At 58.1% G+C, this 14,413-nt stretch overlaps 4 protein-coding genes across 4 annotated transcripts; all 4 read right to left on the bottom strand.

Moving 5' to 3' along the window:
- Positions 1 to 1,751: 1,751 nt before the first annotated feature.
- BKA78DRAFT_355611 (uncharacterized protein) lies at positions 1,752 to 3,997 on the bottom strand (the record flags this gene model as incomplete). The annotated part of the gene is made up of 3 exons (XM_066891932.1): positions 1,752 to 3,229; positions 3,287 to 3,825; positions 3,879 to 3,997. 3 exons carry the CDS (start codon positions 3,995 to 3,997, stop codon positions 1,752 to 1,754), a joined length of 2,136 nt encoding a protein of 711 aa, XP_066741386.1.
- A 1,608-nt stretch (positions 3,998 to 5,605) lies between these two features.
- On the bottom strand, positions 5,606 to 7,593 carry BKA78DRAFT_355610 (uncharacterized protein; the record flags this gene model as incomplete). Its single annotated transcript, XM_066891931.1, has 2 exons — positions 5,606 to 6,760; positions 6,841 to 7,593. 2 exons carry the CDS (start codon positions 7,591 to 7,593, stop codon positions 5,606 to 5,608), a joined length of 1,908 nt encoding a protein of 635 aa, XP_066741385.1.
- A 580-nt stretch (positions 7,594 to 8,173) lies between these two features.
- On the bottom strand, positions 8,174 to 9,548 carry BKA78DRAFT_190159 (Rad51-domain-containing protein). The gene has a single exon (XM_066883560.1). The coding sequence runs from the start codon at positions 9,400 to 9,402 to the stop codon at positions 8,446 to 8,448; it is 957 nt and encodes a 318-aa protein (XP_066741384.1). The 5' UTR covers positions 9,403 to 9,548; the 3' UTR covers positions 8,174 to 8,445.
- Positions 9,549 to 12,531: 2,983 nt separating this feature from the next.
- On the bottom strand, positions 12,532 to 14,166 carry BKA78DRAFT_256167 (nucleotide-diphospho-sugar transferase; the record flags this gene model as incomplete). The annotated part of the gene is made up of 3 exons (XM_066885058.1): positions 12,532 to 12,603; positions 12,651 to 14,029; positions 14,079 to 14,166. 3 exons carry the CDS (start codon positions 14,164 to 14,166, stop codon positions 12,532 to 12,534), a joined length of 1,539 nt encoding a protein of 512 aa, XP_066741383.1.
- Positions 14,167 to 14,413: the final 247 nt, after the last annotated feature.

Raw genomic sequence — 14,413 nt, 5'->3', positions numbered from 1 at the left:
CGAGTCAAGAGCGCCCGAAACTGCAAGGCCACGGCGGGCAGCCAACAACTGACAGATCTCCTCGCACCTTTCTTACTACTGCGCCACGATCATGCGATCACAATAGCCATCCTCCATCGCCGCGCAGAAAACCTGGAAAATTAAGATGCTGACACAATGACGTCTGACAGAAGAGAAAGAGAAGGGTCTGCGTACACTTGCCGCTTATGGACCGGGGATACGCATCATTCTTCAGCCGCGCGGCGATTGGCTCGAAGTAAAATCGCGCGCGCGCGTGCTGCGAACGCTGCAAGGCCGGCCGTCATCTCTTTGACGTTCTGCTTACCATTGAAAGAAGGCGACGACAGAGAAGCGGAGATGGCAGTCGGAGTGAGTGATCATTTTGGCTGGGGTCCATGGTCGAACACCCCATAATTACGCACGTCGACTTTCGGGACAAACCCCATCCCTTGTGGCCGGCCCCCTTGCCTACCCCTGTACAAAAAGGTGCTTTCAAAATCGCGCGCGCGCATGCTACATGGCCGGCCGTCATCTCTTTTACGTTCTGCTTACCATTGAAAGTAGACAGGCAGACGACAACAGGAGAGAAGCGGAGAAAGAGGTCGAGGTGATGGCTCAGTCTTACCTTGGCCACCTCTGTGTGTACAGCAGATGGTCGACCCGACCCACACAGCACCTCGACATGCCACCAGCGAGAAAGTGGTAATGGATGGCACACATGACGACGCCTGCTATCTGGTGGTTGGTTGGGGTGTTTTCCTAGCTTCGGTTTGCGATTTACTTGCTCATTTTGTCAATGCGCATGCATGCACGCTTTGCACTCATCCCTCGTGACCCCCTATCTCCCAATTCCCCTGAAATCTACGCACTCTTGAGCTACGTGGCGGCTTTCTCGGTGGGTAGACGTCGTCCATCCTCCACCACTTCTCTCCTCGCACGCAGACAGCGCAGTCCAACGACATTCTCAAGAGGAAAGTGGAGTGGATTCACATCCTATTAACATTACCCTCCATCTATCATCATGGCCCGTCATATCATTAACCCCCATGCGTCCATCTTTGTCTTATGCTTTCCCCATCCACAAGGGCTACAAACGTCAACACCGAGGAAGCCCTGTCGCTCCCATCCCTTCTTCCCACCGAGGACCCTCAAAATGGTATAAATCCCGGCATCAGTCTATACTCGCTTTTCCGCCCGCATTTGAACACGCAGAACGCGGGGCCGCACCACCCAGGGCACGAGCTGTTCGCCCGTCTTGTGAGGTTCAGACAGTCAGACGCAGGATCTGCCAGTCGCGCAGCCAACCAACGCCTGCGGTACTCCCGCTCTGGCATGGAGCAGCGCAGGTATCGCATCTGGGGAGCTCCTGGTCGCGGATGCTCTGAGCTGCCCTGCTCCTCGTCGTCTCCTTGCGGTTGAAGCTGAACCTCGCATGTCTTTGGCCATTGCGCAACATTTTTACGCTTCTATCTTGCAGGCGAGAAGTGTCGCGCCCCGCCAACCCATCCCGTCCTGTGTTTTCATTTTGCTCTGCCGACTTCTGCTCGCAGACTCATTTTTCATCTGCCGGCGATCAACTCGGCTCGCTGGCCAGTCAGTCATCAGCGAAGGAAAGATCGAAAGTCTTTGACGACTCAAGTGGAACCTGATGATCCGCAAATTTGGAAAGGCAGTAGGACGCTCAATCCAGAATCGCCAGTCCGGACAGAGCCAAGGCAGTCGTCATCCAACGTGCATGCCAGCCACACTTGCTACGTCTGAATGGCAGTCCCCGAGCCATTGACGACGCCCTCCTCAACCGCGCACCCAAAAACCAGCCGATACAGGTCCCTCAACCAGCCAAACTGCTCCGCGCGCGCCATCCACTGCACCGCACGCGCGACCTCGGGCGCTCCCAGCCGCAGGCTCGGAAGCTGCGCCCCCGGCACACGGAGCGTCGGGTCCGCCAGCACCAGCTTCTTGTAGCTGGCGAGCAGCGCAATCTGCCAGGGGGCAGGCCCGAACGAGGTGGACGGCAGCGTCTTGACGAATTGCGGGAGCGTCAGGCCGAGGGAGCGCGTGTAGCCCGTCGTCATTGCGGCAGCAAGGATGAGCGTCTTGAGGCGCAGGAGGTGCGGGTCTTCGGCCGAGCTGGTTGCTGGATTCGAGTTGCGCGCCGTCGACGAGGTGCGCACGGAGTCGGAGTAGGTTGACAGGATCGAGGCTGACGAAGACCACCGGTCGTGTGTGCGGGTGACGTTGTTCTCAGGTCCCAGCACCAGAATATTGGGGACTTGCGGCTCGTCATCAGGAGACAGCTCTTCGGCCGTGTCATCAAAAATGGTAGTTGGCGTTTCTGGAGGCATTGACTTGGCCGAATGGTAGCTGGTGGTGGCAGCATCCAGGGAGCGCTCGGAGGGCGGAGCCACGGACTGTCCACGTCCGGGGTGCGGTGTCTGCATGTAAGTGGTCGAAGTCATGGCCGTAAAGGTGGACTGACTTGGCCGTGGTGTCCCGCGATCCGGGCGAATCTGAGTCCAGCCCTCGCGGAAAAGATCACAAAGCTCCCAGCATGCCTGAACGGCAGATCCAAGCAGTTCCTCATCGGCCGGCTTGCCCTCGCGCTTGTTTTGGCGCAAACTGAAGAGCATTTCGGCCAGGGACCAGCAAGCACGGAGGAGAGAATCCGTCTCTTCGGGCAAAGACGTCCTCTGCTTCATCAGCCGGTGGCAAAGCGTAATGTAAAAATCAAGAGTCCGTTCTCGAAAGGCCTCGGGCAAGTTGCGGTCCGCCGTGTTGTATAGGTGGTTGTTGAGCTCGAAACTGACCCTCAAGACAGAATCAGACGCCTCGTCGCTCCGGCTCCGGGCATCAAAGAGGGCCTGGCAAAACTCCCGGCACAGCTCCAGGGTCGGCTTGACCTCATTGGCATGGTCCTCGCGCGTCTCGTACAGCTTCTGGCACAGGCGCCAGCAGCTCTTCCAGGCGAGCTCGCCCTGCTCACCTTGGCCGGAAAAATTAAACATCCTCTCGCGATGCGACGAGCTCAAGCCGGCAAGGGTGTTGCACAGGGTCCAGCACTCGCTCAGGGCCGTCTTGAGGGCCTTGATCTCCTTTTCGGCATGATTTAAATGCTTGAGGGCCTGGTCCATGGTTTGCGACTGGCCCAGGTCGGAAACATCGGTGCCGGCGTCGCTCGTGGCCGCCGTATCGACGCTCTGCCTGCGCGACTCGAAGTCTTCGGAAATGTCTGTCGCATGTGAGCCATCCAACGACCAGCCACGGTGATTGGGTGCCGCAAGAATACCTTCGAGGTTGGTGCTCGCGCGACTGCGCGGCCGGCGCTTCAACTCGTCGTCAGCCTCTTGCCTCGTCTGCGCGCGCGGCGTGGGGCGGTCCGGCTTGGGTGGTACCGAAGTGTCGATGGCAGGCACCGATTCGGGATGCGCGTCAGCATTGCTGCCTGAGTCATCCATTGTGGCCGTCGTCTCGTCTGGCGACGCGGGCGACGAAGGCGACACCACCGTGTTGGCCGAGTTTTCAGTGTCGGCCGGCGACTGCATCTCTGCGGGCGACGTTTCGAATTGCTGGAATCCCGACGGCGCATGGATTACTGATTGCGGCGCGTCGTCAGAGTTGGAGCGCGGGCGCGCAGAAGTGTCGATTTGCGGCAGCTGAGATGGCTTGTCTTCCATGTCGTCGGTTTCGCTCATGCCATGTTCGGCCTCGTCCAGCTGAGCATCGTCGTCGATATCCGTCGTGTTGGTGCCGTTGCTGTCTACGGGGGACGGCTCCACGAGATATGGCGAGCGCAGAGGGTGCAGCGAATCCTGGCGACCAGAAGACCTGGGGAAATATTAAAGAGGCGACCAGCAAAAGCAGGAGACTGTAAAATGTACCTGGTGGAATTGGAGAAGGCGGGGCTGAAAGGCGCGGGCGAGGATGGCGAGTCGGTATAGGGCGAAAAGTGAGAGACGGCGGACTGGGGCTGGGGCATGAGATGGGCAGCGGCGGCCATTATTGTGGTGTATTTGTTGGTAAACAGTTACACGATGGCAGTTGAGAATTCCAGTCGTCGCATCGAAAAAGACGAGCAGCAGCAAGGCTCAGACAAGTAGTCGATGCCCCTCACGTCGGCCGACGCGTGATAGGTCGGTTAGCCGCCCAAGTCAAACCGCTGCGCCGGATCACTTTCTATCTTGACTCTACGTTCCCTCCACCTCGACCTTGGTTTTTCTGCTCATCCGCTTTCGCCGCACATGTACATTTCTCACCACCACCAAACTACCAGAATAAGCGCGCCCGCTCTGACCGGTGCGCCCTCAACACCACTGACAGCCGTCGACGTGGCCGTCTCCACGCGGAGCCGCGACGGACAGGCAAACGAGGGTCGACGGCAGCAGAGGCCCCACAATCTTCGCCGTACGGCTGCCTGCCGAGCTGGCTGCGACCATGTCCATGGGTGCTCACTGGCCCAGCCTTGCGAGCAGTCGAATCACTCGAATGCCTCCACGAGGCGCGGTTCGGGGGTTCCCTTTCGGGCCCGCCGCCAATCAAACACCCACACCCTATCTTTTTTCGCAATTGCCCACTTCACCTCTTGCCTTTTTGGTGAAGCATACGCCGCGGCCGGGCAGCGACCAACTGCTGCGTTGGCCGTCTGTCTGAGGTGTTGACGCGCGAATGTGGCAGTCGCTCAGCTGGCTTGGGACCCCGTGCATCCATCCATCCATCCATCCATGATGACGACGGCGACGTAGTATAGTGCCCCATGCTAAGAACAGAACAAGCCCAAAGAGGAAACAGGTCGACCAAAAACACGCATCTGCCCATTGGATTGATTGGTGGGTGGCCTACCGAGCACGAGCCTTTGCACCACCATCACTGCCACTCCAAAAAGAAACACCACGCCCACAAGGCAGACTCGGCAGATGGTCGCGTGCATGCGCATGTTATGTCGAGAGGCTCAGCCTCAGCAATTGTTTTTTCTTCTTCTCGTCCGCCCGATCCCAAAGCAGCCAAAGCAATCAAGACAAGAGATTCCAGAACCACGCCTACATCCAACTCCTACCTTCTGACTCTTACTATTTGGTCTCGCTATATTGCTTCCCAAAAGCCGTCCATCCCCGTCGACTCATAAGAAGGAAAAAAATTACCAATGCCTTCGCACCCATTGGCCCAGCCGCCTCGTCCCGCCAACCTTAAACCCCATCCCTCATCCATGAGTTTTCCGACTCCCCGTTTTCCCTTCCTTCCCCGTCCCCGGTCGAGTACCGGCAAGGCCGACAGTGGTATCCCTGCTCGACTACTCCGAGTCACATCACTCCAAAGTGTGGTGGTTGAAAACGTGTCTTAGACCTCGGGCAATACTGTAGTAGTAATGTCACCAAAAACCAACGTGACCAGATAAAGCAGAGTGGAAGCCAAGGTTGGAATAGGGTGCTTTGATGCCATGCTATGCTTCGAATGCCATGCTTTAGGGACACTACTAACGCCCGTTCTTGCGTGCTCGCATGCGCCTCTCTTTCCATTTCAGATGTGGAAACAAGGTGTAGCAAGAGAATGATAGAAAGAGACCATGGAGAGCACTCCAAAAACGCCGAAGCTCCGCGCTTTACCAAAATTTTCAGCTCAATAAAATGCTCTCTCCGCCACCAAGACGACAGCGCCGGACACCTGCCCAGGGGTCCACGGTTTCATCGTCGTCGTCGTTGATATAGTCTCGCTCGTGGCTTTCTGGGCCGCTGGCGTCGATTTCAACGCCATCTTGCGCTGCCTCATCTGCAAGTGCTTCCTTTGGATCCTCGTTCTCAGAACCTTCCCCACTAAGCTCGTCTTCTTCCTCGTCCTCGTCCTCCTCGTCGCTCTCATCCAACCCCCTCTTCTTTCCCCTCGCCCTCCCGTCTCCACCGGCTTCGCCCCCTCCCCTACCAGTCAACCACCGCACGCCTGCGCCAGGCCAGCGCCACGGTGTGTACCACCTTGCTGCTGCCCCTCCACTCGGTGTATGCGCGCCAGCACCAGCATTGCCATGGACCCGCACCCACGCATCGTCATGGGGGTCGGAGCGACGGCTGCGCGCTGCCGCCTCCCGCAGACGAGTGCGGTCCGCGTCGTCATCGGCATCGTCGCCGCAGCCAGCATCGATGAAGTATCTAGCGCGTAGCAGCCTCTGGGCACGGGCGTGCCTACGATTGAACCCTTGCGCGTGCACGCCTGGTGCCATGACGGCCGCAACGGTAAGGCTCGGACAGGCGTACGTAATGGCTCGGATGGCGTCGGGCGAAAGCAGCGCGGCTGCGGAGTCGTCGTAGTCGTCGTTTGCATCTGCGTTTGCGTCTTGCTTCGCCTGGCCCGACTTTCCCTTCGCCGCGTGCTGGTCCCTTGCATGCTCGTTGCCCGCCGCAAAAACAATGCACTCGGCACCCCCCTCGGACGCGGATCCCACTGGCGCCCAGCCGTTGTGGTGGAGCAGAGCGCGAGCTGAATTGCCGCCGGCGCGAGCCTGCGTTTTCGACGGGGCCGCGCGTGACGAAGGGGTACATGGCGGGCTTGGGACGGCAAAGGCGAAGAGGAGGGCAGGCGGTGTCGATGTCGCGCTCAGGGGACAGGAGGAGGGGGGCTCCGTGGAGCTCTGCAGCGACTCGAGCCTCGACACAGCAAGCCATTCCGGCAGCGGAGGCAGCGATGCGGCGCGCCAGTCGGGATCCTGGCGCGAGAAGGGCGGGATCGGGGAGACGTGGCGGAAATGGTCGAGGGCGTTGATTCCGGCGACGGCTTCCTGGCGCACAAAAGAGAGAGATCAGCTTCGCAGTGTCCTCACACCATAAGGAAAACATCGCATGAAGTGATTGGGCGCACCTTGAGCGCAAAGATGGGGACGTCGGGGTCGATTTGGGCCAAGGTGTCTCTCTCGTCCCGGGACAGTTTGCCCAGCGTAGACACGACGACGGCGTCAATGACGGCCGTCTCTGTCCCTCGTCTTCCTCCTCGGCCGGTAGTGAGCCGCTCAATCTCCCCGACCAATTCTTGCACGTCTTCGATGCTGTCCAGGCTCTTCCCTCTGCCCATGGCTCGCGCAACCCACATTGATCCCTCGACCACAGCTTCTTCCCCTCTCTCCCTCCGTTTCTTCTCTCCATCTTTCCATCTTCGAAACCTCGGGTTGATGAGCACATTGTAGAAGCCGCGGGCGCCACGCCTCGTCGCAGCAACAGGGCGCGGTAGCTGCAAAAGCCACGACGGGCCGGCGTGGAGGTGGTGCAACAGAGGCCGACGCGTGCGGAGGAGCTGGATCGACTGCTCCGACTGCAGCTGGAGCGATGCTGCCGCCGCATCGTCGTCGTCCGCGACGTTCATGGTGTCGGTGTTCTCGGTGGTGTCGAAGTTGCAAGCAGCAGCTGTTCTGGCCGGATCAACGCCGCCGCCGCTGCAGCTGTTGCCGCTGTCGTGGGTCGAAGAGGCTGTTTCCGTGTTCGAGCTCGATTTATTCTTGGTAGCGGTTGATCTTCCGATGGTGGAGGAGGAGGACGAGGAGGACGAGGGCGAAGCTGATGCATTGTGCTCGCTGGCTTCGTCGTGAGGAAAAGCTTTGGGTGTTGCTGTGGTTGCCATGACGCAAGCTGCAAGCTGCCGCCTGCACCGCGCCGCTGCACGTGTGTCCGTGGGCAGTAAGTAAACACAAAGCTCAGAGCAAGGGTAGGGCGCGGAAAGCGGAACCCCGGACCGTGGTATCGTTCCGCGGTGCGAGCTGCCCCAGCACGAGCACAGGGGTAGGGGACACTGCACAAAAGAAGTGGCCGCAGGGGGTGTTTTTCGAACTCGCTGCCCCTGAGGTTTTCGGTCGAAGAAATGCCCGATGTTTGTTGCCAGATGCCGTCATTCATGGGCAGCGAAAGTGTGCGGCAAAGGGCGCAACTTAAAAGCCAAAAATTCTTGCGCTAAAGATCATTTATTTCCGTAGTGTCGCGAGGAGGTGGAAACAAGGGGCACTTGGAATCTCCATTGGGCAAGACGATCAAGGTGAGTGGAAGCGAGCTGTCAACCACATGACCACTCGTAAACGGCCGTCGCGTGCTACTCCATTTAGCATCAGCTTTAGAACTTGAACTTGCACAGTAGCTTTGGATTCGTTTGCATATCAGATTGCTCTTTGGTCTATCTCTGAACTCCATTGGTGCCGCAGACCAGAATGCATGACCATCTTTTCCCCTAGATCGACCGACAGATCCGCAGCAGATAGACGCAGAACATCTTTTGCGAGAAACCTCGCTCCTTCTCAACCAGCAACATGTATAGCAAATGGTATAAAGCAATGCTTGTGCAGACTCAGCGCCGCGTAAGTGCAAACAGATGACAACAGCAATGTAAGCGCCGCATATAAGTTGGAATCGAGCAATGTCGCCAGATGATTCAAACTCCAGTCGCTCGTCGTGATGTCCGTGACGTTCGTAAATGGTAGACACATCATGCCTTTTCTGGGTCGTTGATGCCGCCGTTGGTGATGATGTACGTAGCTTCGCCCTCGGGACGGTCTAAAAACGTCAGCTTCTTCATCAACCATCCATGGAGATATCGCTCACCAGGAGAGTCTTGAATCTTGGCCACACGCTCATCACCGCGACCCTTTCTCAGAAGAATCCTCGTGGCCGAAGCGTGCGCCAGAATGTGGCCGCCAACCGGCTTCCGCCCGTCGGCGCCGGCAAACATGGCGTTGGCACCAGGGTCGCTCTGGACCTGGTTGGTCATGAGGACGACGACGTTGAACTCGTGTGCGACCTGGGACAGCTTCATGAGAAACTGGTTCAGCTTCTGCTGGCGCTCGTTGAGCTCGCCGCGGCCCGTGTAGTCGACGCGGAACAGCGCCATGATGCTGTCGATGATGAGCAGGCGGTACTCGTTGCTGGCAAAAGACTCGGACAGCCGGTTGAGCAGCTCGTGCTGGTGTTCGCTGTTGACGGCTCGCGCGTAGATGATGTTGTCGAGCGTTTGGTCCGGGTCGACGCCGAAGCGCTCTGCGATTTGTGCAATGCGTTCCGGGCGAAATGTGCCTTCGGTGTCTGAAGCAATCAGTATCAAATTTGTCGACGATGGTGGTCGGACATACCAATGTACGCCACCTTGCCATCCGCACCACCCATTTCCTTGGGCAGCTGTGCAATGACCGACATGGTGTGCGACAACTGCGTCTTTCCGCACCGAAACTCGCCAAAGACCTCGCAAAGAGACATGCTTTGGAAGCCACTGTGGCGCGTCAGCTAGTCTCCAGCACCAAGGATCCCAGCGCACCCACCCTCCCAGCATGGCGTCGAATTGCTTGCTCCCGGTCGAAATGGTGACGACACGCTTGCGAAACTGGCCAAGCTCTGCGGCCGTCATGAATCCGATGCCGTTGGGCTGCGCTGAAGTTAGCACGACATGCATTTCCAGGACTCAAAGTGGGTGGCGCACCTGGCATTTCGTTATGGCGTCCTTGACCTTGTCGACCTTGATCTCGCTGAAACCCTTGATCTTGAGCAAGTTGCGCCTTGTCGCAGAGTGGACAGACTACCAATGTTAGTTGAAGCTTGCACAGCAGCGTGGAAGAGCATACTGCGACCGTGTAGTAGCCATTGGTCTTGAGCTTGGTAATGTCGACAGCACTGATGCCTGAGCTTGGCGTTAGCTCAATGGGGATTTATGCAGCTGGATCGTCATACCGTGAGCTTGAATCTGATCAATGTCGACAATGAAGGCATCCTGATGGGGAGTCAGTGAGGTGCAAGCTAAGTGAGAGCGAGATGCTCACGTCTCCAGAATCGTCGCTGACAACTGAGCCAGGCATGGCGAGAACAATGAAGGGCGTGGCGAGTGAGTTGCGACAATGCAAGCCTGCTTCTTTGCAGAGCAATTTTTGGTTGGTGGCGAGAGTTGTTGGAGTTGATTGAGCGGCACATGAGACGATGTCTGGTGCGCTCGCCAAATTCAGGGTCCACCAGTCCAGGCTGCACCTCGTCACAACTGGCCCAGCTCCTCGACGGCACATCAACCACTACGACAGATTTTCAAAACGGCTTGTCCAAGCAATCGCAGCCAAAGGTTTCGAGTCTGCCAAACGTCCTGCCTAGACTACCGACAACATAACCGCTTCTCTCCCTGCAACTCAAAATCCCTCTCGCCCTCGCCCTCGTACTTTCACTCGCTTCCAGCCTCCGCCTTCCGGGTTTTCCCCAGAACTTCCAACGTCTCTGCATTCTTCTTTTTCCAACATCCTGAGTCGTTGCCAAGCGGATTGTCGAACTGGAAAAAAGAGATATGAAGCTGTAGTCCTGGAGCACCAATCGCTCGGGTATGAGGTGTCGTGGGGATGCAAATCATGGGTATCGGGATCTCGTCAAATTACTTTTTTGGTGGGTGGGGGTCGTTGTCATCGTTACGATGCCGGTGCCAACAGAAGGAAGAGTGGCAACCTGGAAGCGACTGGAGAAATGGGAAAAAAAGGGAAAGGAAACTGGGTGGTATAGAAGGGAAGTAGCGACAGGTATGTAATCGACGCGGGCAGGACTAGTAGCTTAGGTGGTTGCCGTGCCCAAAGACCACCCACTGGCCGCTTTCAGTCACTGCCTAGGCGACAGCAGTCGTGGGCGCAGGGGGCTGGACTGGGGCCTGCTGGGGAGCAGCGAGACCATCGTCGCCGTTGATCTCGGCCGCAGGGCATTCGCGGGAAATGTGGCCAGCCTGGCCGCAGCGGTAGCAAGTCTTGCCGGCGGTGCTGAGAGGGCCGCCATTGGGAGCAGTGCAGTCGCGCGAAATGTGGCCGAGCTTACCGCAGGCGTAGCACTTCATGGCTTGAGCCTGGCAGTCGCGCGCAAAGTGGTTGGGGCCGCCGCACTTGTAGCAAGTCGCGGGACGACCACCGCCAAAGCCACCGCGGAATCCACCAAATCCACCGCGAGGGATACCGGGGCGCATTCCAGCGGGGTTGGGGCACGCGCGAGCAAGGTGACCGGGCTGTCCGCAAGAGTAGCAACGGCCGCTGGTGCCGGCGCCGCTCAGGCGCAGAGTCGGGCAGTCAGCCTGGACATGACCAAGGCCCTGGCAGTGGTAGCACTGCTTGCCCTCAGTGGTGCGCGGGTGGGGGCAGGTGTTGGACTCGTGGCCTGGGACAGTCAGATTGAGCGGGTCTAGAATTGCGTCCGGACATACCAGGTTGCTTGCCTGTGGATGGTTAGCACTCGAGTCTTGGCCTCGGTGTGAATCGACTTACAGTTGTAGCAGAGCCTCTCGGACGAAGAGCAGACCTCTTGAAACACATCAGCGGCCGATCAAACGCGCCATGGTAAAAGCCTCGGCCTTACCAGCGTAGTGACCAACGTTGCCACACTTGTAGCACGCGCGACGCGACAGAGAAGACATGTTTTCCTCGTATAACTGTGGGACGCCCGTGTCAGAGATGTGAACTCGAAAGATGCGATTGCCTTGTTCCAGCTGGGTTTGCATGTGGCAGAATGTCATGGTGGGTGGCTAGCAGGCCGAGGCGCATGGAGTGTGGAGTTGGAAAGATTTGAAGCGTTCGGGTAGAGAACATGACGGCGACGAAGCGCGAGCGCAACAAGATCGGGGCGTCTCAGAGGTGTCGCGAGAGGTGTGGGAGAGAGGCATTGCGAATACCTTCTTGACAGACGGCGAAAACTACACCTGAGCGAGGAGAAGGTCAGCGGCGATAAATTTTGCCAGAGGGAGGCGCGGCAGCAGCAAGCAGGCGCAGCGCAAGGCATGAGAGGAAGCGCATGGAGGAATGCAACTCACAGCTCAGCGATTCTTCTCGTATATATCTCGGACAACGACGTCGTGATCCCAACCGGCAACTCGCAGGAAGAGGGGGTTTGGGCAGCGGAAGGGTATTTGTAGGTCGGCGAGAGTCGCTTGGGTCTTTTCAAGCGCTCTGGGCGAGACTGGCGCACCGACCAGCACACTCCCTCACCCTGCCCTGTACCCACCCACGCTTCTGGCACCCGACCCGACAGGACCGACGGACAATTGACACGTCCAACCGCGACCGCCGGCCTGCCAGAGGAACCACGATTGACTACCTCGCACTTCCGGCCCGGGCGCTCCTGTCTTCCAGCTTACTCCCTCTACCTATCAACCGCTTTCAGCTCTGCCGGCCGACGTACTGCTTGCAGATGGCCATCTCCACCTCACCTCGGCCAAATCATGACGGATATCCAGTATCCACCATCCGCCTACCTAGTACTGGGTATCCTTCCATCACGTGTCGTCCGCAGGGATCCCTCTCGACCACCCCCACCCTTTTGGGCAATCTACAAGCAACCGGCCCCCCGAGCTCCCGCAACCACGCCTTTCAGATGCTGACCTCTGCGTTGTGTGCTGCTGATGCTAGCCACGGCCATGCGCACCACCACTCCGCTAGCGACAAGACCACACGTCGCATCACTCACAGCCATATCACCATCGTCTCAGGTATTTTGGTGCATTCGTCTGCCCTTCTTCATATGCTTGCTTGACGTGTACATTTTGTGCCGTCTCTGCCGTCTGCCGCTCACTTCAACCTTAGTCCTCCTTTTCGATAACGGCCGGCGCCTTGATGGTCCTGTCCTTGAGGAATTCGAGGCCCTCGCCACCCTGCTTATCGTCAGCAAAACATCACTTTTTTCTTCCTTCTTACTCACGTAGCTAATGAGCGGCGACACCTCGACGCCATCCTCGTCCTTTTCGCCAGTCACGACGCCGCCGGCGGCCTTTACCCACTTCTTGCCCTGGTCCATAATGTCCCTCTTGCTCGTGTCGGGATCATCCTCGCCCGTCCCGCGCGCATTCTTGAGCGGCGAAAACTCGTCCTCGCGCCTCACCTCCATGCACGCAAACTTGTCCATGGGCAGGAACGGGAAGCAATCAAAGACGAATTGCTCCAGCTTGATGCCGTTGGGCTTCTCCGGCTTGACCGTCTCGCCGCTCTCAATGTTGACGCTCGGGATCTTCTTGCGCGCAACGTGGTGCGGCAGCTTGTGCGCCCATTGCGGGATGCTGTCGAGGAAACGGAAAGAGTAGTAGTGGTTGACAATGTTGGCAGCGCGGAACTTGAGAAGCTCCGAGTTGCTCGAGTCCTTGGCCTCTGCCATTTCGGACGAGATTTCAGAGTACTCGACAACATCGGGCTTGCCGTTCCTCTGCATGATGAGGCCGACGGACTCCTTGGCGTCGCGCTTGCGGACAACCTTGGTGGCAATCTCGACGTCCTTGGATGCTGAGAAGCCAATGAAGGTGGGGTCGGCGACTCTGACCAGGCAGTTGTCGACGCAGTACGCGTGGACGTGCTGGACGCCCCTCTTGCCCATGTCGGAGACGACCGACGAAGTAATGAGAGCCTGGTAAATTCCACCGTTGCCATCAGGGGCGACGGCGACCTTGCCCTTGTTCTCCAACAGAATCTTGCCGTCGTTGGAAATGCAAGGCAGCACACCTTGCTCGAAGATGACGACGTTATCCTTCTTCAGGCCAAAGTAGTTGTGCTTTTCGAAAAACTCCTCCGTCGGGCCTCTGGTCGGTCCGCTCGTCATGACGTACCACGGAACGACAACCTCTTGCTTGCCATGCTTCTTCTGGGCCAGTTGTTGTACCTTCCAGATGCGCTCTGCTTGGAGCTGGAACAGCGACTTGCGGCTGGGCAAGCCAATGTCGAAGCAGCCCTTTGGTGCAGAGCTGCCCAGGCGGGTACCCTGACCACCCGCCATCAACACCACCGCCACCTTGTTCTCCGCAATCAGCTGCAGACCCTGGTCATACCACTGTTGCAGGTCCTCCGGCTTCGAGTCGAGCACCGACGACGTGGCCGACGTGGGCAGCGGCTCGAACTTGGGCGTGGCATCTTCGCTCTCCGTCTTGGGCGGGTTCAGGGCGCGGTTGGTGATTTCGTTGATGTAGTCGGGGTTGAAGCCGGACAGCTGCTGGAACAGGGCGGCCTTTTCGGCCGTGTCGAGCTGGTCGTAAAAGGTAAAGACTTGGTCCTGGCCTGCCTTTGCATACTTTTCACGGAGGGCCTGGAGTTCCTCTGCAAAGGCTCTTAGCACGGCGAAATCAGGCGAGACGAGATTCATTACCAGGCGTAGGCTCCTTGGGCGGGGCACCGCTCGAGCCAATGTTCAGCTTGCCCAGGACGTTTGATGCCATGTCTTTGACGGCGGCCATTGTGAAGGAGTTTTGAGGAATATGAGGGGTATAAGGAATGAATGAGAAAGGATTGAGGGTATGGAGATGGAGAAGAGGGGAGCTGTTCGTGTTTAAAGGAGGGGAGGGTGCAGCCAGTGCAACTGAACCAGCCCCACGGAGGGCCATGATGCATGACCTGCGCGTGCTTAAATTTAGCCTAGCGCCACTCACCGCCTGCAGGGATGCGAGACCAGCCACGCCGCTTGCGAGGACGACATGTCTGCTT

Source organism: Phyllosticta capitalensis, assembly GCF_038381095.1.
Source record: "Phyllosticta capitalensis strain CBS 128856 chromosome Unknown BKA78scaffold_9, whole genome shotgun sequence".
NCBI classification, from domain to species: domain Eukaryota; kingdom Fungi; phylum Ascomycota; class Dothideomycetes; order Botryosphaeriales; family Phyllostictaceae; genus Phyllosticta; species Phyllosticta capitalensis.
The sequence above is the reverse complement of the archived record's forward strand: the minus strand, read 5'-3'. Positions and strand labels throughout refer to the sequence as shown.

Coding starts and splice junctions, on each gene's coding strand:
- BKA78DRAFT_190159 (XM_066883560.1), bottom strand. CDS start 9,402: ATGCATGTCGTGCTAACTTCAGCGCAGCCCAACGGCATCGGATTCATG.